This window comes from Chiloscyllium plagiosum, unplaced genomic scaffold, assembly GCF_037043375.1.
Source record: "Chiloscyllium plagiosum isolate Xiang-an unplaced genomic scaffold, Cpla_swu_hap1 HiC_scaffold_37, whole genome shotgun sequence".
NCBI lineage: Eukaryota > Metazoa > Chordata > Chondrichthyes > Orectolobiformes > Hemiscylliidae > Chiloscyllium > Chiloscyllium plagiosum.
In genome coordinates, this window is record NW_028270175.1 from 23,372,445 (window position 1) to 23,397,633 (window position 25,189).

General features: G+C 41.5%; 1 protein-coding gene across 1 annotated transcript; it reads right to left on the bottom strand.

Annotated features, from left to right (window-relative positions):
• Nucleotides 1–217: 217 nt before the first annotated feature.
• Nucleotides 218–21,586, bottom strand: LOC122540310 (tumor necrosis factor receptor superfamily member 5-like). The gene is made up of 7 exons (XM_043675818.2): nt 21,429–21,586; nt 13,695–13,823; nt 11,260–11,343; nt 9,989–10,067; nt 7,192–7,376; nt 5,850–5,960; nt 218–4,092 (listed from the first exon to the last, which is right to left on the bottom strand). Exons 1-7 carry the CDS (start codon nt 21,562–21,564, stop codon nt 4,007–4,009), a joined length of 810 nt encoding a protein of 269 aa, XP_043531753.1. The 5' UTR covers nt 21,565–21,586; the 3' UTR covers nt 218–4,006.
• Nucleotides 21,587–25,189: the final 3,603 nt, after the last annotated feature.

Here is a 25,189-nt window from a genome sequence, read left to right on the forward strand (position 1 = left end):
GGTTATTATATGGTCACAGCTTAGTTTCTGACATCAGTGTACTACGTTTGCAGAAACCACTGAACCTGGCATGTGACTATTTTTCATCTTGTCAAGGTGCAAGCCAATATTTCCCCCTCCCACTCAGAAGCAGGGGCATACAGTACAAATAAATACCATGAGGTGTTTAGATCAGCCTTTTGTAACATCATATGGTAATCTGATTAACAGTCAACTCTGCATTTAAAAGCTATTTATTTCTTTAAAAATATTCCTATATTACAGAAATATAATACAATTGGCAACTTGTTAATAAATTAAAGGCGTCCTACTTAACAGAGAAAGCTCACAATGCCTTAAAATATATCCAATGGGAGATCTTATAATCAGCTTAGTGTCACTGGCTATTTTACTATAGAATCATATGTATAAAGAGGCTCTTCAGCCCATTAAATCTGTTCTGTCAAAACTACATTAAATCTACTAGTTCAATTTTCCAGCACTAGGCTTGTTGCCTTGAATGTTATGACATTTCAAATTCCCATTCAAGTATTTTTTTAAAAATTATGACATTTCCTGCCTCAATTATCCTCCCAAGCAATGCATTCCAGATTCCCACAAGTGTTTTCCTTATATTCCCTCTCAGTCTCCTATCTTTCATCAAAAAAGTGTGGCCCCTTGTTATTGACCCTTCAACAATGGGAAGCAGCTGCTCTCTACTCACCCTGTCCATGTTACTCAATCTTATACACCTCTATCAGGACCCCCCCTCACCCTTCCCTGTTCAAAGAAAATAACCAAAGCTTATACAGCCCCCCTTCAGAGCTGAAATCCCAGGCAATATCCTGCTGAATCTTCTCCGCACCCTCTCCAGTGGAGTCGCATCCTTCTGATAGTGTGATGACCAGAACTGTACACAGTACTCCAGCTGTGGCCTAACCAACACTTTTTTACATCATATAAGAACCTCCCTGTTCTGATAAAGGCAAAAGTGTCATATGCCTTGCTGAGTTACAATTTCTCCTTTAGCCAGAATTCTTCTTCTGTAAAATATTTTAATTTAGATTTATTAATTGACCTATTATTAAAATCATGATATACAGTGTGTACAAAGGCAGCTCTTACAAGGGTCACTAATGTTGATGAGGATTGATTTGGATTTCTTTTTAAATTACCCTGTTCAGACGTACTATGATATATCTCTGGAGCAGGTGGGACTTGGCCCTGAGACTATGTAGCTCAGAGACAGGAACACTGCCACCGCCAAAGAGCTGTTCAGAATTGCAGACTATACCAGCTGAGTTAGCCAGGCCTTGAGGTCTTTTTTTCCCCCAAGATTAAATGAGGACTGGGGAAGCTTGAACATTTTGTTAGGGAGGATGAACAAAAAGATGCCAAATCCTGCAGCATCCATTGAATACCTGTGTTCTGATGTTCTGTGATAGCTATTTATCCTCTAGCTTTTCCTTTTTTCCCCACTTACTCCCCTACCCCCACCTTTTTCCACTCATCACGTTCTCACTTTTTTTCCTGTTTTGAAGAAGATTCATATTGGATTTGAAATGCTAATTTCACTTCTGTCTGCACAGATGTTCTAAATCTGTTGAGTTTCTCCAGCACCATGTGTTCTTATTCCACTTGTTACCACCTGTCAATGTGAGAAACCTCTATTCACTACAATCATCACTCGGACCAGCCCAGTTTTTGTGGTCCATCTTTCAATCTACTCAATCAATTATCAGCATCTTCAACACATAAGAGGCTCTTATTTATGAATAGTTATTCATTACCCTTTTATTTCCACATTCACCCTTAAATACCTGTACAATTCTCATCTTGATTATAATCTCAACATCCCCCATTGTCTCCTGTTTTAGCTAAAATTGACAGTAAAACTCAAGCAGGAAAGCCTTTTCTTTCCTCTGTGGAATGTCTCTATATTCTACTGTGTTTTTCTAATATTTGAATATTTTCTATTTATTGTTGCACCCTTTTCCCAGTTTCATCTGCCACCGTATTCTTTTGCAATTTCCTCTGCTGCAATCAATTTGTTTTGTTTCTTATCACACCTCGTTGAACCTTAAAGGAGGGCATGTTCATTAGTCTCTAATTTTTCTACCATCTTTATGTTGTTCATTACTCAGAGCCAGTCCAGTGCTGCAATCTTCCTAATAGGATTTTAACACATTGTGCTGTTCCAGAGGCAATAGCTGATGTAAAGGTTATTATGACAGTGCTGTAATGTACAGGTATAGTCACTTTTTTATGTTTAAAATCTAAGACAGCAGTTAATCAGCACCCAGTCAGCTCCCACAAACATCAATGCAGTAATAACCAGATGTTCTATTTTGTGAGATTAATTGAGGGATAAAGTTTAGCCATGAGGAAGCAGACTGGTGCTCTGATTACCCTCTCATTACATCCAAAGGGGAGAAAACTATAGAAAATACCATGCCAGAAAAGCTTTACATTAGTGATCTGAAAATAGCCAAGTCAATAACTTCTTTATTGATGCTATTCTAAAAAAATCTGAATTAAATTTATATTACATTGCCTGCAGTATGTTCAATTCAATCTTAATGATACAAACTGAGAGCTGACGTCACGAAAGTGTCAACCCAAAGCTTGATTTCATTATGAAACTCAAAAAGTTGGAAAATAGTAATTGTCTCATGCAGAAATTAGAAATAAAATCATTACTTGTAATTGGTTTTAGAGTGTCCCACTGTCTGCAGAACTAGGAATTTCAGGATTTCTTCATTCACAGTACTCAAATTGTAAACGGTCAATGAAACCCAGTGCATAGCAGAACTTTGTGAAGTAGGATGTTTAAAAGTAAATGATTGGAAACAAGAAAAAATATGCACTCAATCTAATGGGAGTGTCAAACAGCAGTTATTACCCGTAAAATATCTACTTAATCAGTGACACAAAACTAACCTGTCACTTTAAGTATGCAACTGAATTACTTCAAGATAAATATTGCAAAGCAAAATGCAGGCTAAACTCTCCAACAAATTTTGCAGTTGCTAATGTGTAAACACAAACACAAACACAAAATTTGATTAAACCTTGCAAAAAAGGTTTAAAGAATTCTGTACAACTAGTTCTGCAACTAGCCAAAAAGGTATGAATGGAGTTATTCACTCAATAGTATCACTGGAAATGAAGATACAGGGTGATCCCCACTTATCCGGTTTCTGTGGTTTCAGTTACCCACAGTTTACTGCAGCTGGAACATATTATAGGGAATGTTTCTGAACCAGAGACTAGGGGGCTGCCCTGGAATGGTACATTTCCCATTTAAATGCATGGGAACACTCCTATCAGCAGTTTTGGGGTGTGTCTGTGTGTTTAATCCGGAGCAACTGGAGGAAACCCACGCAGACACGGGGAGAACGTGCAAACTCCACACAGTCAGTCGCCTGAGGTGGGAATTGAACCCGGGTCTCTAGCGCTGTGAGGCAGTAGTGCTAACCACTGTGCCACCGTGCCGCCCACATTTCTCTAAATCAAAGTAAAATGTAGTGTGAAAATTCTCACAGAATTATGTCTGTTTACAAGTTTTTAAAATATATTTGCAAACAAAACTCCAATAGTTTGGAGCTCAGTCCACCATTTCTGTGCTGGCTTTAATTTGGACAGTATGGTTGAGTTGGACAAAAAATTCTATGAATTCCACTGCCCTGTTCTCTTCTTAAAACAATGCTTCCAGTTTCTTTGCATATCAGGACGACCAGCAGACTCAGTTGAGATTTCAAGCTTGCACAGTGTTCTCCAAAACAAGATAGCCAGTGTGAGATTTCTGAGTATTTACAAAGTATATGCCATTTTATAGAAAATACTCCTGAGGGAGGTAGAATGTCATCAGTCTCAGTTATGATTCTCCCAAGCTACAATGTATGTAGCCTTTCCCTCATTTCTTTAGTTTAAAATGACAACTCTCTCCGCATAACCAAAGAACTGGTTTGGTCTTCAGTTGAGTTAACTGTCAACTTCAAATCTGTAGAAGATGCCGGGATCAGTTTTATACTTGCACTGATGTGATATCATTGGATTCTTCTTGCACTGGACCCTTTATATCTTTTTTGATCCCCAAACAATGGTAGAAATCTGTAATTAATGGTACAATAAAATTATATGTTAATTACAAAGGCTAACTATCAGTTTCTCATAAATAAAAGAAAACTTTTTTTGTGACCTTTTCATTAATTCTAATCAGGCTGTTACTTTCTTCAATGAAAACTGGGTACATTCAGTATCCAGGTGTAAAAAGGTGGTTCTACGCATTAGGATAGAAAAGACGTGTGGGGTATAAAACGTATTCCTAATGCCTCCTCAGCTGGCACTTCTTCCCATACAACTTCCTGGAAGCAGCAGTGAAGGCATGTACCTGCAGCATTACACTGGGTCCTGCCTGTGATTCCCCAGACTCCATTTTTTAAAATCAGTTTGGCTTCCATCATTTTGCATTGCAAAGGAGGTGCTATATGGCCGGTGAGATAAGGATAGCTCAGTTGGCTGATTTGTGATGCACAGTGATGCCATTGCTTGGGCTCATTTCTGGGCTGGCTGAGGTCACCATGAAGGTCCCATTTTCTCGATCTCACCCGAGGTGTGGTGACCCTCAGTCTAACCTCAGCATCAGTCATCTTTCTTTCTGATGAGAGAGCAGTCCTCCTGACCTATTGACTATGACAACAACAAAAAAATCTGTTTTATGACTTCAGTTTGCTTAAATGCCATTAATCGTTTTAGAGATTAAACATTATTTTAATAATTGAAAATAATTTAGCATGTGTACTCTTGAAATACTTGACTCCTTTGCACAAGTTAGCTATCTCTCAGTACACTGAATGCATTATCTCCTCCACCTGTTTAACCATCTCAAGTTCCTGATGCTTTAATTTGGAGAATGTTAATAACTAGTAAAAGGTAATGGTTTAAACTCTCCACAGCTTTGCAAGTTTATAATACAGGATTGAATGGTGCTTTGGGGAGGTCTTGTGGTCCAATGAGAGTGTCTGGATCAGAGGCTTCGAGCTTCTTCTCAGGATTTTGTGAACACATTGTGTGTCAAATGCAGCCAAATAACTTTATTATTGATCTCTAAATCTTTCTAATATACCAATAGCAGACAGTAAGAGCAGGGTAGGTTCCTTGTCAGCCGAAACAATGTAGTAGCTGCAGGGCAACTGCAATCCCAGGTTAAAAAAGGGACTCACACCCGCCAATTCTACCCATGAGCAAGTGCCATTGTTCCGAGGGATTAGACACACACATTATGTGTAAATATAATGAAGCTGCAATAATGGAGAAACTTAAAATCCTAGCATGACATGAAATACATGGAAGAAAGAATGCCATCAGACAGTGCAGTTTTGAGATGAAGTTAAAATAGTAAAATAAATTCTAACTCCAAGATATAGTAATTAGTCTGGACATCACTTCAACATTAAACTGATCAAATTATCAATTATCAAGGGAAAGGTTGGCTGGTAAAACTGGATTCTATCCTGAATCAAGTGAAGAGTCTCCAGGCTGCTGTCACCAAATTTCAACTGATGTGGAACTGCTAGTGTTGGACTGAGGTGGTCAAAGTCAGAAGTCTCACAACACTAAGTTATAGTCCAACAGGTTTATTTGAAATCACAAGTGTTGCTCCCTCATCGGGTGAAGTGTCTTCACCTGACAAAGGTGCAGCACTCCGAAAGTTTGTGAATTCAAATAAACCTGTTGGACTATAACCTGGTGTTGTGTGACTTCTGACTGATTTCACCTGTTTTTTATATTAAAAGGATAAAACACGTTGTGAAGCAGATAAAAATGAATGAAAACTATGATATTTTACAATGTTTCTTTGTGCTCACCTTGCTTTTTCATCTCCAAGTACAATTTTCTCCTTTTTATTAGGACAATGAGAAAAATCAGAGCTGCCACAACGATGATCCCAATATAAAATTTATCTTCGACAGCCGTGGCTAAGAGAAAAGGTAGCATGATATTGATACAGTCTACATTCCAAAACTTCAAACATGTCAAAAAACTCTTATTTTTATACAAGCATTTTGATTACCAAGGAAGCAACAACAACTGATATTTGTGTAGAGCCTTTGACATATCAAATATACTCATGGGAGCCTTCAGGAGATACTGGATAGATGATTAAATGCTTGGTCAAAGACATTTTTAAGGCATTAAAAGGAAGCAGAGTGTAGGTCCAGGAATAAAATTTCTGAATTTAAGGCTTGGACATATGAAGGCATCACCAGGACTGATGGAACAACGGAAATAGGGATTTACAAGCGTCTAAATTGGAAGAATGCAGAGTCTTGCGGTACAACTGTCACAACCTATGACCTCAAATATTACTCTGGTGGCTTAATGAGTAAATGTGTTACATAGGGTGGCTGGGAATCCTCAAACAAAGTCCCAGATTTTACACTTGCCTGTGGTTTGCTTGCCCTTACTTACTGCTCAATGGAATTTGCTTGCAATTCTGTAGCACTGAGCTTTGCACTAGTCCTGGATATTCTGTCATATCCGTCTTTCAAATGAGCTGCAAACATAGGCCTCCCTCGTCAGCTCTAAAAGCATCGATGATATTCTTTGAAGGAGAACAAGGGAGTTCTCACGGTTTTTTGCCCAATATTTATCCCCAGCCAATTTCACTGAAAACAGATGATCCAATCTTCATCACATTGCTGTGCATTATGACTGCGGTTCAAAAGGTACCTCATTTGTTGTAAAGTGCATTGGGATGTTATAAGTTTGTGAAAGATGAGATAGAAATGCAGGTTTTTATTTTAAAGAGGCGGCAGAATTAGGATCAACCAAAGTTAATACCAATGGTGCGTGGCCAATTGTCCTCCATACGTCAGGCTCTAGCATTAAGCGGAGCTGCCAGCCCTTGGAATGATCTGTTTGCGCAGCTCGCTCCCCCTCCAGAGAAAAATAAAGATCTAGGGTTGGGAATTTCCATGGTACCCCACCAGCTGGAAATGGGGCCTGTGTCCATGCTTGACTGAGGCTCCCACTAGCCCACCAGTGAAATAACTGGAAAGTACCAGAGAATCCCTGGCCCTGCTGCTTGGTTTGCATAACCGTAACTGTAAACATAGTGACCGTTTAAAGGCTTGATTCATCATTAAAGCAATAAAGAAATCTATTTTTTTCCACACTGAAATAATGTTTGAGAGAGTCAACACCTACCTGGCTGGTTTGCTGTAGTTACTGAAGGACTTGGTCTGGTTGAGGCACTGGGCATTGTTGTCCTGAGCACAGTCGTAGGATTAAAGGAGCTTCTACCTTGCGTTGTGGTGATCTTGGACATACCACATACTACATTCTCCGTACTTGAACCATTTTTAATTAACTGTTGTCCATTTTCTTCACAACTATATGAAAAAGATCCAATGTTTCAATAGTAAAACAATCTTTTCTGTGTGAGTTGAAGCACAACTGCTCCTTTAGAGACCTAGCAGAGAAAATTTGGGCCAAGTGGCCATCTTCTCTAGAGTAAACCCCTCTGATGTCTTTACATTCTGACAGGGATTGTTGCATTACTTTATGATCATGGAATAAACAGTGGACTGCTCAGAAATAACAAGCTCAAACATGTCTGTGGGACATGGAAAGGGGAGTTCAGAAATAACAGAATATGCTCAAAACTCACTCACTGGTGAAACACTCATACAGCATGGAAACAGACCCTTTGGTCCAACTCAACCAGTTATCCTAAACTGAATTAGCCCAATTTGTCTGTGTTCAGCCCATATCCCTCTAAACTTTACCTTATTCATGTACCTGTCCCAATGTCTTCTAAATTTTGTTAAATGTACTTGCATCTACTAGTTCCTCTGGCAACTTATCCCATATACAAACCACCCTTGCCATGAAAAAAAGTTACCCCTTGGGTCCCTTTTAAATCTTTTCCCACTCACCTTTTGGACTCCCTTACCCTTGGAAAAAGACCTTGACCGTAAACCTTATTCTAGAATGTTATTTTCCATAATTTTCTCCTTTCCAAAAGTAATGACAGGATAAACAGAGGATCAATCTATTCCCTTTCGTTACTTTCTGATTTTTGGAATGGGACAAAGTTCAGTGCTATTTGAGTTGGACTGAACTAGGTGAAAATGAATTATCTGTTGTGGTTCTGTTCGCCGAGCTGGGAGTTTGTGTTGCAGACGTTACGTCCCCTGTCTAGGTGACATCCTCAGTGCTTGGGAGCCTCCTGTGAAGCGCTTCTGTGATCTTTCCTCCAGCATTTATAGTGGTTTGTCTCTGCCCGCTTCCGGTTGTCAGTTCCAGCTGTCCGCTGCAGTGGCCGGTATATTGGGTCCAGGTCGATGTGCTTATTGATTGAATCTGTGGATGAGTGCCATGCCTCTAGGAATTCCCTGGCTGTTCTCTGTTTGGCCTGTCCTATAATTGTAGTGTTGTCCCAGTCGAATTCATGTTGCTTGTCATCTGCATGTGTGGCTACTAAGGATAGCTGGTCGTGTCGTTTTGTGGCTAGTTGGTGTTCATGGATGCGGATCGTTAGCTGTCTTCCTGTTTGTCCTATGTAGTGTTTTGTGCAGTCCTTGCATGGGATTTTATACACTACATTGGTTTTGCCCATGCTGGGTATCGGGTCCTTCATTCTGGTGAGTTGTTGACTGAGAGTGGCTGTTGGTTTGTGTGCTGTTATGAGTCCTAGTGGTCGCAGTAGTCTGGCTGTCTGTTTGGAAATGCTCTTGATGTATGGTAGTGTGGCTAGTCCTTTGGGTTGCGGCATGTCCTCGTTCCATTGTCTTTCCCTTAGGCATCTGTTGATGAAATTGCGCGGGTAGCCGATTTTGGTGAATACATTGTAGGGGTGTTCTTCTTCCTCTTTTTGCAGTTCTGGTGTACAGCACACAAACCAACAGCCACTCTCAGACAACAACTCACCAGAACGAAGGACCCAATACCATCATGAACAAAACCAATGTAGTGTACAAAATCCCATGCAAGGACTGCACAAAACACTACATAGGACAAACAGGAAGACAGCTAATGATCCGCATCCATGAACACCAACTAGCCACGAAACGACACGACCAGCTATCTTTAGTAGCCACACACACAGATGACAAGCAACATGAGTTCGACTGGGACAAAACTATTATAGGACAAGCCAAACAGAGAACAGCCAGGGAATTCCTAGAGGCATGGCACTCATCCACAGATTCAATCAATAAGCACATCGACCTGGACCCAATATACCGACCACTGCAATGGACAGCTGGAACTGACAGTCGGAAGCGGGCAGAGACAAACCACTATAAATACTGGAGGAAACATCACAGAAGCGCTTCACAGGAGGCTCCCAAGCACTGAGGATGTCACCTAGACAGGGGACGAAATGTCTGCAACACAAATTCTCAGCTCGGCGAACAGAACCACAACAACGAGCACCCGAGCTACAAATCTTCTCACAAACTTTGAATGAATTATCTCTTTATCCAGAGCCAATAGAGAAAGCAAAGGACTGGATGAGGCCAAACTGAAAGTCAAACATCCTAAAGCACACTTTCAATGCATCAGTCTACCTCTCCTATCCTTCATTACTTTCTCCTCCAAATATCTCTTCAGTCCCCTCTTGCATACATTGGCAATATTAAAGTACTGTGTTCATAGCAGTCTTTACCCATTGGATGTTAAACTGCAGTGAACTGTTATAAATGATAATGTCAGACACTTCTATACTAAGCCACCAACCCCACAGATTAAGTATTTATGTAGGTGTTGTTAGTGTGTCGTAGAATCTTCATGTAATAACACAAAGGACTACTTGCAGCACTAGTTTTCATTACAGTTTATGAGGGTGAACATTTGTTCATGGAAATTAATCTTTTTTTTATTGAGTGAGGGTAAACTAGCTGGGATGACCATCAGTCCTGACACTTAAATCATATACAGACCTGCACTGCTTTAAATTGTACACTTGTCAGTTACAAAGCTGATCAAATGTTTCACATACCAGGTCCAGGGCTTGCAGGTTTTATTGCCTTCTTCATCAGAATAAGATCCTGGTGGACATAGCTCACAGGAATTGGATTCTTGTATGGATAAAAATAAGTTAAAAGTGACAATGCAGTTCATCACAATGTCTTCTGATGAAAGATCATCAATATGCAATATTAACGTGGTTTCTATCTATGCAGAGGCTGCTCAAATGGTTGAGTATTCCCAGGACTTTGCATTTTTGTTTTGGATTTCCTGCATCTGCAGTATTTTGCTTTTGTAATCTCGATGGGGATCATGTTCACCATTGTAAGTGGATTACTGTACAGCTCCCAGTTAACTGATTTCATGGTCTTCTTGAGTCACAAAGAACATAAAAATGTGCAATTAAAAACATCAGCTGTTCCTTTTGAGCGATTCTATTTGCTAAATCTTCACTTGCAGTGAATTTTAAATCTTAGTTAAAAGAAGTTTAAAGAGGTGCGTTTCACCACTTTGCAACTGCATTTTGGAAGGAGTGGAAAAGAATTACATTCCCTAACAACTATCTCCACCACTTCTTGCTGATTTTAGTGAACACTACTGCTTAAAATGACATAATTGCAATTAAAATGTACAGCAAACTGTAGTTTGTTCACTTGCAAGCATGTGATTCAATGGTGTAAATCCTGATTGTTTAATTTGAAAATTGGCATATGAGGCTTGTTGCTCTCTATGTAAAATGGTTCTCAAGGTCTTTTTGCTGGTCATTGTCACTGGAAAACATTTCCAGTTACGGGAAGAATGGGTACTGTCATCATTAACATTCAACTACCTCTGATACCTATCCAAAGAAACTTTGACACTGACCAGTAAAAAGATATCGAAAAGCTGTTGGGTTAAAGATTTAATATGGAGACCAAGAGCCTCATACGCCAATTTTATTTTGAAATCAACCAACAGGATTTATACCACTAAATCATATACTTTCAAGTGAACAAACTACAGTTTGCTGTACATTTTAATTGCAATTGTGTCATTTTTAAACAGAAATGTTTGCTAAAATCAGAGGAAAAAGTGGAAACATTATCACTCGTCCTGCAACATCAAGGTTGTTCAAATGTAGACGACAGACGTATGAGAAGTATTCATCCCCTTGAGCCTACTCCACCATCAGACTGTAGCCTCAACTCCATTTGCCTTCCTGTTACACAGTATTGCAATGCCATGGCAGGCCAAGACACTCTCCATTGTGCTACAGATCCTTGCTTCTGTCACACGATATATTGGATGTTAACCATTTCATACCTGCTGTTAATTGTTTGCCTTTGCCGCACGAGCATTCAGCATTCGAGTCTTTTTCACACTTTTTGCTATATGTGGCACCTGATTCTGCATTGAAAACAAAATACATTTTCATGAAATTATTATGGCAAATTTCATGTCAAAAATCAAGTTTGTATATCCAATGCTAAGCCAGCATTTATTGCCCATCCTGTCAACCACATTGCTATGGGTCTGGAGTCACATGTAGGTCAGACCTTCCCTAAAGGACATTAGTGAATCAGATGAGGTTTTCCTGATAATTGACGTTGGTTTCATGGTCATCATTAGATTATTAATTCCAGATTTTTAACTGAATCCAAATTTCACCATCTGTCATGGCGGGATTTGAACCAGAGTCCCCAGATCTCGGGATTAATAGTCTAGCAATAATACCACTGGTCATTGCCCACGCCCACCAGGTTCACAGACGTTATGCTGATTTATAAAAATATCAAACACATGGCAATACATTCTCTCATTTGCAACCTACAGCCTTCCGCTTAATAAAACAAAATGTCAAACTTGGAGCTCCTCCCAATCAGTCATCCCGGGAACACAAAATTAGTTTAGGGAGATCCAATCCAGATGCTGACAGGTAGGAATCGCTGCTAATGTAACAGTCTTACTTAAAAACACCATACTTATATTTGTTAAATGCAGTGTCAGCTGGGACAGTAGGAGGTTTCTTCTACAGATTCTCTTACCTTTTCTCAAACTTTTTCTACATCCTTGAGGTTGAGGGGTAACCTTATGGAGGTTTATAAAATCAGTATAGATAAGGTGAAAGGCAGGGGTCTTTTCCATGGGGGGCCGGGGGGCGGGTGATTTCAAGATGAGGGGGCACATTTAAGGTGAGAGGAGAAAGAGTTTTTAAAAAAGACACGAGGCAATTTTTTTTTTAAAAACACAGGGAATGGTTTGTGTGGAATTAACTTCCAGAGGAAGTGTGGATGTGGGGACAGTTACAACATTAAAATGACATTTGGATAAGTACATAGGAAAGGTTTGGACGGATATGGGCCAAGAACAGGCAGGTGGGACTAGTTTAATTTGGAAACGTGCTCGACATGGACTTGTTTGACTGAAGGGTCTATTTCCATGCTGTATGACTCTATGACTCTCCTTTTTCTCCCTCCATTTCTCCTGCTGCTCTTCCTCCACAGTCGAATTGACTCGCTTTCTCAGCCAGTTATTTATATAAATGATTTGGATGTGAATTTAGGAAATATGGTTAGTAAGTTTGCAGATGACAAAGTTGGTGGTGTAATGGACAGCAAAGGGGGTTACCTCAGAGTACAACAGGACTTTGACCAAATGAGCCAATGGGCCAAGGAGTGGCAGATGGAGTTTAATCTACAAAATGAATGTACTACATTTTGGTAGGGAAAGTCAGGGCAGGATTTATACATTTAATGGCAAGATCCTGGGGAATGTTGTTGAACAAAGAGACTTTGGAGTGAAGGTTCATAGTTCCTTGAAAGTGGAGTGCAGCTAGACAGGATAGTGAAGAAGGCGTTTGGTATATTTGCCTTGATTGGTCAATGCATTGAGTAAAGGAGTTGGGAGGTCATGTTGCAGCTGTACAGGACGTTGGTTAGGCCACTTTTGGAATATGCATTCAGTTCTGGTCTCCCTGCTATAGAAAAGACGTCGAGAAATTTGAAAGGGTTCTGAAAGGATTTATAAGGATGTTGCCAGGAATGGAGGGTTTGAGCAATAGGGAGAGGCTGAATAGACTGCGGCTTTTTTTCCTGGAGCATGATTCCCTGGAGAGATGATTTTATAGAAGTTTATAAAATTGTGAGGGGCATGGAAAGGAAGAACAGTCAAAGTCTTTTCCCCAGGGTAGAGGCCAAAACTAGAGGGAATACATTGAAGGTGAGAGGAGAAAGATTGGAAAGGATTTAAGGGGCAACTTTTTCATACAGAGTGGTGCCAGAACAAATTGTAGGGGCTGGTACAATGTCAACATTTAAAACACATCTAGATGAATACAGTATATAAATAGGAAGGGTTTAAGAGGGGCATGCAACAAATAGGACTAGATTAATTTAGGATACCTGGTTATCATGGACAAGTTGGACCAAAGGGTCTGTTTCTCAGCTACTATACATTAAAACCAGATTTTTAATAATAACAAATACCAACCCTTTCTATTGAGGTTAAGATCATTAAAAGTTACTTCAAGCTTTAGGAAAAGGGACAAATGTAAAAGGAAGCATAAAAGGTCCAGGCAAATGGGATCAGAGTGGAAGAATTCTACCAAAAGACAGACATAGGAATGAAGAAGATTCTCCTTCCAGGCTGGAAATTATACAATTAACAGAATTATAGAAACAAGACAGTGCACCTTCATTCCTTGATTGAATTAGGAAGGTAAGAATGTAAGGAACTCAATCATAGTCAGTAAGGCTCACCTTCAGAACAGATTTTGCATCGAGCACAAGAACTGTGAGTATTCCATCCAGCAGTATACTTTCCTGCTGGGCACACTGCACAGTTTGGATCTTCATTGAAACGTTCACACCGACTTACCAAGTACTTTCCTAATTGAAGAAGTAATGCTTTCTGTTAGACTTGCAACCAAAACAAAGGGACTAAGTTCAATTTCAGTGAGATTATTGGAAATATCAACTTAACAATAAGGCTAATGCTGTATTTATTAAAACACATTTTCAGTTGAGAATGCTGTATTACTATCACAACCATTAATGTCCCCATCACTATATCACTGTACTGTGTAACAATACAACTATCAAATTTTGGAGTACAAACAGCTACTTTTTTCAAATTCTATCTCCTATCTTATTCTGATACTGCTCATGTGCTCTCCTAATAATGGGTAATACATATCTGCAACCATGTAATTTGATGCGATGGATCACTTGTGTTCTTGAATTAGCTTTCCCAAGATATTTTCAAGGCATGCAAGAGGAATACCTCATACTCACATATTATCCCATGATTGTATTCTTAATGCAGCATTGTTTTACCATATTACTTACTCTGGGTTATTGCAAGGTGAGACTACTAGCCTGATGCATTTCCAATCAGACTTGGAACTGGCTTTTACCAGAGATGCCGACTGGGCATTTTGACAGATAGTGGAGAAAGGTAGGATATGTATTTTGCCTCCCAGACAAACGGTCCACCAAAGTGGCAAGCAAGTGGATACCAGATGAAAGGTGACAGTGTTAGCCAAAAAAATCCCAGTGAAGCACATTTAAAGAGTGAAAGAGATTATGATGTACCAAGTATTACTGCCCACATTTCCTCTGGTCCTATTCAACACAAGGTCTACCATACTGTACGTTCAACCACTCGGGTAAATTCAGCAGTTCATTTGGTGGGAAATATTTACAAGGCTACATTAGATGAGCAGTGGAGTGGGGCAAACTGAACAGCTCTTACACAGAACCACTATATGCAGAATTGCTGAATGTCCTCTTCCTGTTTTGTTTGGGTCCAATGACTTTCAACATTAAGTTGAAAGGCAGTGTGAGCTTTTTTTTTTAAATTTGCTTGCTTTCCAAAGACTATCACTGCTTAGAGTAGCGCTGTCATTTCTGAGCATAGCAACAAACTATGCTCAGAATTGGAATAGGTCAAGCTATCAATCAATGAATGTCCAGGAGGAACGGCAGTAAAACCTCCAACAAGTAAATGCATGCTCCATGGATCATTGATGATGCCTGTGTTCGAAAGCAGTTCAAAAGCTTTGAATATTTCAAAAAAGAAAGAATGGGTGGCCATTTATTAATTGACAATATTGAAACTTTCAGCTGGAATCTGAAGCTCAAGATACCTGTACACAACCCTTATACATCACAGGATAGAATATACAATGTACAACATGGGGTATTTGTGAACAATAACATTCACTAAACTTGTTCATTTTGCTTGAACCACCAAGGAAGCAGGCAGTCTACATGATGCTTCATAAAATGAGACAAAATAATGGTGAGGTTATATGTATATCACATTGCACACTATGGTTGCAGACAATGGATTCACCATACTTTGAATGAAGGAGCAGCAGCACACCAAAGGTGCAGATTAAGACTGGCAATTGAACAACCACTGTAAACAAAGAGGTGGAGGTATCAGCAATTAATTCAAAGTGTCTTTCAGCAAGTTGCTCATTAACAACATATGAGCGTTTTGTACTTTTGTAAAGGGTTGTTGATTCATGACCAATCAAAAAATTGAACAGCTTTTATCTGCAACATTGGGAATCTGAGCTAATTAGTTTTATCATGTTTCAAAAGGACATACTGTCCGTAACAAAACAGATATCTAAATTGCACCTTAATATGCCAGCCATTGGCAGTAATGGTGTGCTTGCCAAGTTGTGTGGCTCTTTCTGTAATGCATAAAATTTATTTTTTGCTTAAATCATCAGTAAGGAAGTGAACAGTGGGGCCATATCTTCATACAACCATTATCATTCACATGTTACAGTAGAAAGCAGATGGGGATCTTCCAGGCTGTTCAGTGTATAGTCACTGAGTATTTAATTGAGTTCAGGTAATTGATATTAACTAGTGATAGACTTAGGCTCCTATACGCAAGAACACTGAAAATTTAATACAACAGAAACAAAATTTTAGTTATTTGTTGGGGATGCATGTTTGGAATGTGTCTTTGTAAATTAAACTTTGTAATTATGTAATGGTAAGGTAAATAACATTCTTACTTCAAAGCAAAGATAAGAAACAAGGTATTTCCAGCGTCTACTTTCTGCTCACTGAATACCTTGAAGCAGAATACTGTATTTATTTGTTTGGAATTCAATAAATTGCTTTGCAATTTGCTACTTCTTTTTAAAATTTTAAAAAACTTTGAACTGCAGGAAGGGAGCTTCTGAATATAAACTGTAACAAACTATTAATGCTAAATACTGAAATTTGTAGAAAGGATTCTGGAGGCAGTTGCTATTTACTTTAATCTTATCGATTCCTATAGAATAGAAACAAAGATTAAGGTCATTCATGAAAATTAAATTTAAACAAATGAGAATTTACTACCATGGCTTTTAATTTCTAATCACATAATGGAAACGTGAATTTTTAGATGTTTACTTCAGCGGAATTTACTATGATACCATTTATAAACTTCCTTTGATAGTGACTCAGTTCCCTTTCATATATTTTCCATAGCACTCTTTGTGCAAAGCTTCTGGATCACCCACTTTAGTTGAAATCTTTTTTTTTGCTGTTTACTCCGGACTAGAGGCAATCGCTGCACTTTTTTTTCCTTTCTTGGTACATTCTGTTAGCCTCAGTCATGCACCAGCCTTTCTAACTGCTGCCCACATACTATTCGGTTCTTTACACAGCTATTGATTACTTTATGTACTTGAGAACCATATTTGGTTTATAATTGCATTTAACTTTGAAGTATGCTAGAAATGATTGATTTATGTCTTGTGTATGTACTCCTGGTTCATAAAACTGTTTCTACTACGTTACATTTCACTTTCGTGTGACTAAAAGCACAACTGTTTTGCAAGACATCTACTTGAGCAATTGGCACTTTGTTAACATTATTACACAGTGAAAATCAGTTCTAGTAACAGCCTTATTTTTAAAATAAAAGATCAGATAAGTGTCAAAATTAGTACTTTCACATGCAGTGGCTATTGTCTACATGTTTCTTTCATTAACAAGTGTGTTACACCATTAGTGTCCCGCAATCATTCTGTCAAATGCTTCTGATAGTACTGCTGGCTCGTGTGGCATAAAAACATTAAAGCAGCATTGAAGAAACCATTCAAACACTAAATCCCCACAAATGCTGTTATTGCTCTCAATCAGGAATCTGATCACCAGTTCCAATGACTTTAACCAGATCAGATTCAACTTTTTTCTGTTATTAAAGATTCAGCTTTAACCTCAGATATATAGTGTACAAAAATGCAGCTACTTCTTGCTCTACTTAATCGTGTTTGGCAGCAGTATTAGTGGAGTAATGTTTTTTAATGATAGAATAACAAAACTAAGGCTGCCTGAATCAATGGAAGGAAAGCACCAGCTTTAGATAGAAATTCCTCCATTTCCTTTCTTAATTACAACTTCTATGCCTAGTGAAACCAAATTTCAAGCCTCAATTTGGCAAGGCAGAATACCCACTCCCCAGCCTCTCTGATTGCTGATCTGGATCGTGATGATCAGAGCACACGTACTATGGCTTTCCTAAAGTGTTCTCCATTCTGTGAGGAGTTATTTGAACTCCATTTAGCACCTACACCAGTGAAATGAAACCTCCAGCTGAGACCCAGAGCATGATATCTAAGGAACGACAATTGTAAACTTGTGTTTTGCCATCTCCTGAATAGTCAATGCCTTACATTGAGGATGCTATCTCAAGCATCAGGTAGTCAATTTAATAAATGTTTCCGAACACATGCCATCACTTCACAGTTATGGGCAGTACTTACATTTATTATTTTCAACTTGCTGTTGAAAGATTGTTGTTTAGCTCTCATCACTCTGTACCCTCTAAAGAATAATCTGCAACTCCAGTACTATTTAGAAAGGGATTATTGAAATGACAGGTTATAGGTAACAATTCACATATTTGTCTAGTGTTTTCAACGCTGGGTTAACTTTACAAATTTGCAAATGCCCTGTGTATGAACATGTTTGTTAACAGTTTCAAAATACGGAGTAGAAATACTGGAGATTACACGAGGAACACAGTGGATTGTGTAGAAATTGAATGTTGCTACATGCACATCCGCTGGTCTTGAGTTCCATTCTACAATCGTCAAGGTCCTTCCAAAAGTCTGTGCATCATAAAGTGTATGAGACATTGATATCAAAATACCAGATCCTTAGAAGGTCACCACTGCTGCTTATCATTCAACAGCCTAGTCTTCAAGAAACATTTAAAGTAAATGGCTTCAATCCTCTACCTCAAAGGGCTGTGGAAGTTGAGTTATTAAGTTCAAGATAGAGACAGATAGATTTTTAGATGCTAATGGCTCCAAGGAACATGGAGATAGTGCAAGAAAATTATATTAAATTATATCAGCCTTGCCGAAATTGAATAGCAGAGTAAGGGGGCTGAATGGCCTATTCTTGTTCCTATGTAAGTCATCACATATTATCTTACAAATGAAAACTCAATCAAATAAATACCTCCAACTGGTTGGTTTGCAGTACATATTTTCATATCTCTGTTCACTCACTCTATTCTCACTCAAAAATACATTTCTTTCTCAACCCACTCACTCAATATATAAAAAAAGTCCCAAGTCTGCAAATATCTGTTCTGCTGGGCATTTTTTAAGAAACTGTGTGTCAGCCCTCTGGTTGTTAACAATTTGCCACAGTTTTGAAAATGAAGCAGATTGAATGGAATAAGACATCCTCTGTACATTTTCTGCTCAGAGTTCACTTTCCGGCTCCCTCTATGTCACTATGATCCTCCCTGTCCTTTCTTGTTGCTTGAAATTCCCCCTCCCACTTCAGGTTTCAAGTTTTCTGCTCCAAACCTTTGCTTCCCCATTCATTTGAAATCAGCCCACTTGTGTACTTGTTCCTTACCCACCTTCTGAAGCCCACACCCTCCATTCCACAACCACTTTGACCTTTATCTATGCGATGACTGCAGCAGCTCCAGTCCTGACTGCTTTACTGTAACGAATGGCAGAGTCAATTGAAGCTAGAGCCAGTGCAGACATCTTAGTGCCTGAAATTCATCAATGCTCCGAATTGCTGGGATCATTTGGGATAGTTTCACACACCACCCTCTAATATAACTATGCAGCTAAGCAGATGTTACAGAACATCAGCCATGCAAGAAATACTAGGGGCCTCTTGTATGGGTGGAACTGAAGTGCACAAGTGGGTGGGGATTGTTTGCACTTGTTGGGGGGGGTGGGGGCAGGGGGCAACAGCTGCCAGTTTGATGTTAAATGTGAAAGCTGTCAGTTACTCATGTTTATCAGAGTTGTATCAGGGTTGGAGTAGGAGGAGAGTTGTGCGGCTTTGAATGAATTTCAGTAACAAATCAACTCAAATGCTGGCTGCTTTTCCTGCTGTAACCCAATATCGTTCCTAATGCTCTGAGCACATTCAGTACACACATTTTCTTTCTAGTCTCTGTATGTGACAACCAATCACATAGAAAAATAAGTCAAGCTGATTGTCCTTGCTAAAACAGCCTTGGATTCCATATGGCTCTGTAAGGCTGATGCCTTTACCCCAGTGACTGCTAGAGCTGTAACCCATTAACCCCTTTAATGTTTCTATCTGTCTTTGATTCTGAGCTCCCAATGTGCTGTTCTCAGTGTCCTGAGTTTGAGTTCCATTTGAAAGTAACATCTACTTAAAAGGTTACATTTTAAACCATTTTAAAAACAGGTTAATCCACAAACAATTGAACTCAAGTTGTCGGTCTCCTGCAGACTTAAGACACAGGAACTCAACCAAATGTCGTCTTCAAGTGAAACAGAGGATGAATGAGATAAAAGCTAGATTGTAAAATAATTTTAAAACCATGCTCTCTGTCCAAGTTTACATATTTCCATTTTGTAATTATAATTTGTGTGAAGAACATCCTGACAACAGTCCTACTTTTGACTTTTTCTTGTTTGAATTTGTGAACACTTCTTCTTTTGAAGTTTAAATACAGGTAAATATCTGACATTTGTTTCAGATAATGTAATATCACAAGAATAAGAAATAGAAGTAGGAGTGCTCAGCCCCTCCAGCTTTTTACATCATTCACTAAGATCGTAGTTAATGTCATGTGGTCTAAAGTCCACTTTCCTGCCTGACCCTCCATAACTTTTATTCTACATTGTTTGGAAGTGTCCTAAATCTTGTAATGCCATTCTTATTCACTGAGAAAATATATAACTTGGATTTCCTTATCTGAAACATGGTACAATTTTCTTTATGACATTCCATTTACCAAAGTTCTGCTACATACGATACACTTTGCCCAGATCACCGTTATTTCTGAGTTGCCTCCTCCATTATTTACATGAATTGAAAATCCAACTAATTTCTGTTGAATTTTCCCATTATTCAGCACTTGACATAATCCATTTCCCTCAAACCCGTAGGACTCCCCTGGCACATACCCATTCAGTTGGTATTTTTCTAATGTATTCCTCAGATGTGTCTTGCATTCCTACAGCATTTTAGCACAACTCATGGAACTTTTATCAAGCAGCTACCAGAATTTGAGGTCCTCTACCTTGGGCAAGCATTTCCTCTGGGAAGTGGATTGGGACAGTTTACCCTTTTTAACTCATTATTGCCTACTGTTCAGGGATCCTAACGTCTGATAAATCAATCCCATTTTCTGGCTAGATCCCAAAGGCTAATTTCCCCCCTCAGACATTCCAAACCTGGGAATGTTAAGATAAAAGGCTGGGGGCGGGGGGGTGAGGATTAACGTCATCAAGTTGAGGTATAGCCACAGTTATCCATCCTTTTGGTTTAAATAAACTTTACTCACATTCTGGAAATTATGATTGGCAACATTATAACACTAGCAACATACTCCTCCACCAGACATTTGCCCTTCATACATTTTTTCCTTAAATCGCTTTTCTATCCTGTTTAAAGCGGTAACAGGAAATTTTTGGGGGGTAAAAAAGGGAAGTTGAATCTCTCCACCATTAACTGGCTGTAGTTCTTACTTCAGATGCTGTACGTCAAAGAAACACGATAAACCGAATTGAAAGCATCCGTGTGGAAATATTCGTGATAAATTGCTTCAACTGCTCTCACAATGTAAATTACCCAAACCTCATGTTAGCAGCAGGTTTGTCTCCATTCCTAGTGACACTGCTCCAGCACACGGTCCTGGAGATGGGCAGCTTCATAAATTCAGAGATTGCTGGCTCCATGAAAGACTCGCAGAAATCAATCCCTCACTCCCTATCCAACAGCCCAAAACACTGGATTTATTATTTTTTTTTTGAAGCCTGGCGGTTTTATTTAGACTAACCCGCTTTAAACTCTCGGGATGGTGGGGAAGGTCCGGGGCAGAGAGCTCCAGGGGAGGGTAGCGGGGGGTTGGGGGAGGGGAGGTGCAGGCCCGAATCAGAGCGGGGAACATGTGAAGGCTTGTCCGCTAAAAAGAATTTAAAAAGAAAGCTCATTCCACTGTTTAAAAAAAAACGTGGTTACCTGGAGGACACATGGGACAGCAGCCGCTCCCTTCGTTGGTGGTCCACTGATACTCCGTGGGGCCGCAGCAGAGAGCGGCGCCAGGGATAAGCAGGAGCACAATCGCTGAGAAGCAGCAGCGGGCTAGGGGCTGCATCGTGCCGCAGCGGCGCTAGGTAAATTCCCCTCCTCACAGCAAGATAACTGTCAGTCAGACCCGAGCAAGCCCCTTGAAGCTGCTGTTTTATACCGGGCGCGGGGAATTCCCCCTCTCTTCTCTCTTTTTTCCACTGCCATTCTCGAGCTCCAGTTTCAGGAAACCCCAGTCGCACAAACTCAGGAGGGGCTTTTCTTTTCTGTTTCAGGGATGGAGGCTACAGCATTTCCCACCGGTCAGTGTAAGGCCTCCCCCCGGCTCCAGAGATGGGGGAAAGAAAAACAAAAGGATTTTGTTCTTCCACCCGGTTACTTTTTTCCAGCTGGAATAGGCCAATAGGTTTCAGACAAAGGTTAGAAACAAAATGAAAATTGCAGATGCTGGAACCTAAGGTAGACAAAGAGACTGGGCGAACACAGCAAGCCAGGCAGCGTCAGGAGGTGGAGAAGTCAATGTTTTGAGTGTAACCCTTCCTCAGGACTAGGGTTGGGTGTGGGTGGGGGGGGGGGGGGGGGGGAGGAGTGTGGTGAGGTGGGGATAGGTGAAGACAGGTAGAGGGTACGACCTGGTTGGCCAATGGGAAGAATGAATCCTGTTGGTGGCTGGGAGCAGTGGAAAGGAGGGGGAGGGACTGGGAAGGGAGTCAGGGGATGGAAAGAGAGGTTGAAGCTGGAGGACTCAACGTTGAGTCCTTTGGGCTGTAGGCTGCCCAGGTGGAAGATGAGGTGGCGTTCCTCCAATTTGCGGTTTAGTTCGTTGTGGCAATGGAGGAGGCCAAGGATGGTCATGACGGAAAGGGAGTGGGAAGGGAAATTAAAATGGCCGGTGACTAGGAGGTCCAGTTGGCCTCTGCGGGCCTGGCTGAGATGCTACCTGGCAAACAACGTCCGGGGGGGGGGGAGACACCCTAGCCACACTTACTAACCTGGATAGGAATGGACTGTTCACCAGGCCAAAATAGATGGGGGCATTCCCCCAAATTGCACAACCGGACTACCTTAGGAACACAGCCAGACTAGTACAGAGACTGGCACTGTGGCAAACCAGGACACTTAGCTAAACGCTGCTGGTTACCACCCAAGCAGGTCCCTCCATCCCCCCTCATTCTCCACAAGCACAGCAGCCGCAGCCCCCCACCCCAAAGTGGCAGCCTCGCCAAGCTGCCTACACTATGGCTGATCTCTTCCCCTGTGCCCCTGAAACAAACTAGAGTTGCCACGAGAGGGAGGTTCTGCAGGCGGTCTCAATACGCCTTTCCAACTCCCCATCGGAAAATCCGATGATGGATGTGGAAGTTGGGGGGAGGGGGGCTCATCTCCTTTCTGGTGGATTCTGGGGCCATCCATTCACCTGCACCTCCTTCTGCAGAACTTTCCCCGAGTTCCAAGACTGTCCGTACGGTAGGGGTTTTGGCAGTGCCCATGACAGAGCCACTTTCCCAACCTGTGAATTTTAGTGTCCGACCAGCCACTGTCCCTGATGCAGCCATCATTTCCGCTACCTGCCCATTCGCCCTCCTGGGCCAACAGACCTGATGCAAACTAAATGCCTGCATTCACTGTTCACCGGAAAGCCTCACACTGGAGACCCCGGACACCCACTATTCCATGTTGCAGGCGGCAATGATCCCAGCCCAGAACCCCCTAATCAGACAAGTTCCTGCTACGCCTGGACCTGCCCCACCACCCTCTTCTTGACCCCCTTCTTTCCTGGTTATCAAAGCCCCTTTCATCCCCCACTTTTTCTTTCCTCCACTGGGTGATACTGACAAGGTGCTTTGTCAGTTTCACTGTGCAGCTTCTGGCCTGCAGGAACTGGGCTCTCCATATGCTGCACTCGCGGACCCTCATCTCACCCTCACCCCCGCACTAGCACTCACTGGTCTGGACTTTGTGGGACCACAGGGAGTGGCAGCAGAGGTACAGCTTAGCAAGCAACAGGCTGCACTATTCTGCAACGGCTGTTCCCATTCCCCTCATTGTTAAGAGCCCGTGGCACCTTAAGGATTTAGCCCACATGATGGTGCACCGAAAGGGACACCCCCTACACTTCACGCCCCTCGGTCAAGCCCCCACCCATCTAGTAGAGATTGCCCAACTTGAGCAGAAGTTCTGTGTGCGCTGCATTCCAGCAACATTCCAATCCACTTTCACCAAGCTAGCCCCAGACACTGCCCCCCTCCTACAAGAACCCCCTTATTGCCAGCAGACCTCCCAACCTCACTGTGGGCACAACACCCCAACTACACAGGCCAAGTGAAGGCCGCCCCACCACACATTGTCAAACTATCACAATGAGCCATACTGCCATCTTTCCGGCAATACGCACTGTCCCCAGCAGCGGCAGAAGGCATCAAGCTGGTGATTGACCTCCTCCTACAGTAGGGTATCCTGGTTCCAACAAGCAGTCGCTGCAATACACCCATCCTACCCATCCCAAAACCCAGGAGGCCAGGAAAGTGGCGCTTTGTCCAAGATCTCAGAGCTGTAAATGCAATTGTAATTACCTGTTCCCCAGTGGTCCCGGACACTAACGCCATCCTCACCAGTATCCCTGTCTCCGCCACCTGCTTTTCTGTAATTGACCTCTGCTCAGCCTTTTTCTCCATCAAATTGTCCCCTGGGAATCAGTACCTTTTCGCTTTTATGTACAACGGCTGCTAGTACACATGGAGCAGGACCAGGCTTCCCCGGAGAGCCCCACAGTCTATGCCACTGCAGTACACCGTACCCTCTCTACATTACACCTGCCATGCAACAGCACCCTCCTGCAGTATGCAGATGATTTGTTACTAGCCTCCATCTCCACGGAATCATGCATGCAGGACACTGTCGCATTGCTGTGCTGTCTGGCAGCGGACAGACACAGAGTCTCAATAGAAAAGATCTGCGAGGACACAGTCCAGTACTTGGGGTACGAACTCTCACATGGGCTCAGGGCACTATCCAAAGAAAGAGCTGCAGCTATCACTCAGCTCCTCCCCTTCCAGCCACAAGAACTCAGCTACAGGCTTTCCTGGGGATGGTGAATTATTGCAGGCATTGGATCCCAGACCATCGTGCCATTGACCAGCCCCTACGGGATGCAGCCTCATCAAAGAAGCCGACAAAAGTAACATAGGCACAACAGATGGAACGGGCATTCACTGAATTGAAACAGTGACTCGTGTCTGCTCCTGCCCTGGGGGTCCCAGACTACACTCAGCCCTTCTATCTCTATGGTAATGAATCCGAGGGGTTTGCATCCGGCATCCTAACACAACTCCATGGGGATCTCCGGCACCCTTTTGCATTTTACTCTGTACACTTCCCGCCTGTTGTAAGGGGAATGCTGGTGTGTTTGAGAGCTGTGGCAGCAGCCGTGGTAACAATAGACAAGGCCACCCCCATCGTGCTGGGTGTACTCTATACAGATGGCTCATCCTTCAAGCCCTCAGACCACTGTACACTGGCAGGGTATGCCATCTGCTCCCTTTTCACAGTCCTAGAGGCAGCTGCACTGCCAGATGGCACATCTGCACAGGCTGCAGAGCTGTTTGCTGTCACTAGGGCTTGTGTCATTGCTAAAGGACACACAGCAAACATTTATACTGACTCCAGATATGCCTTCGGACTCGTCCATGACT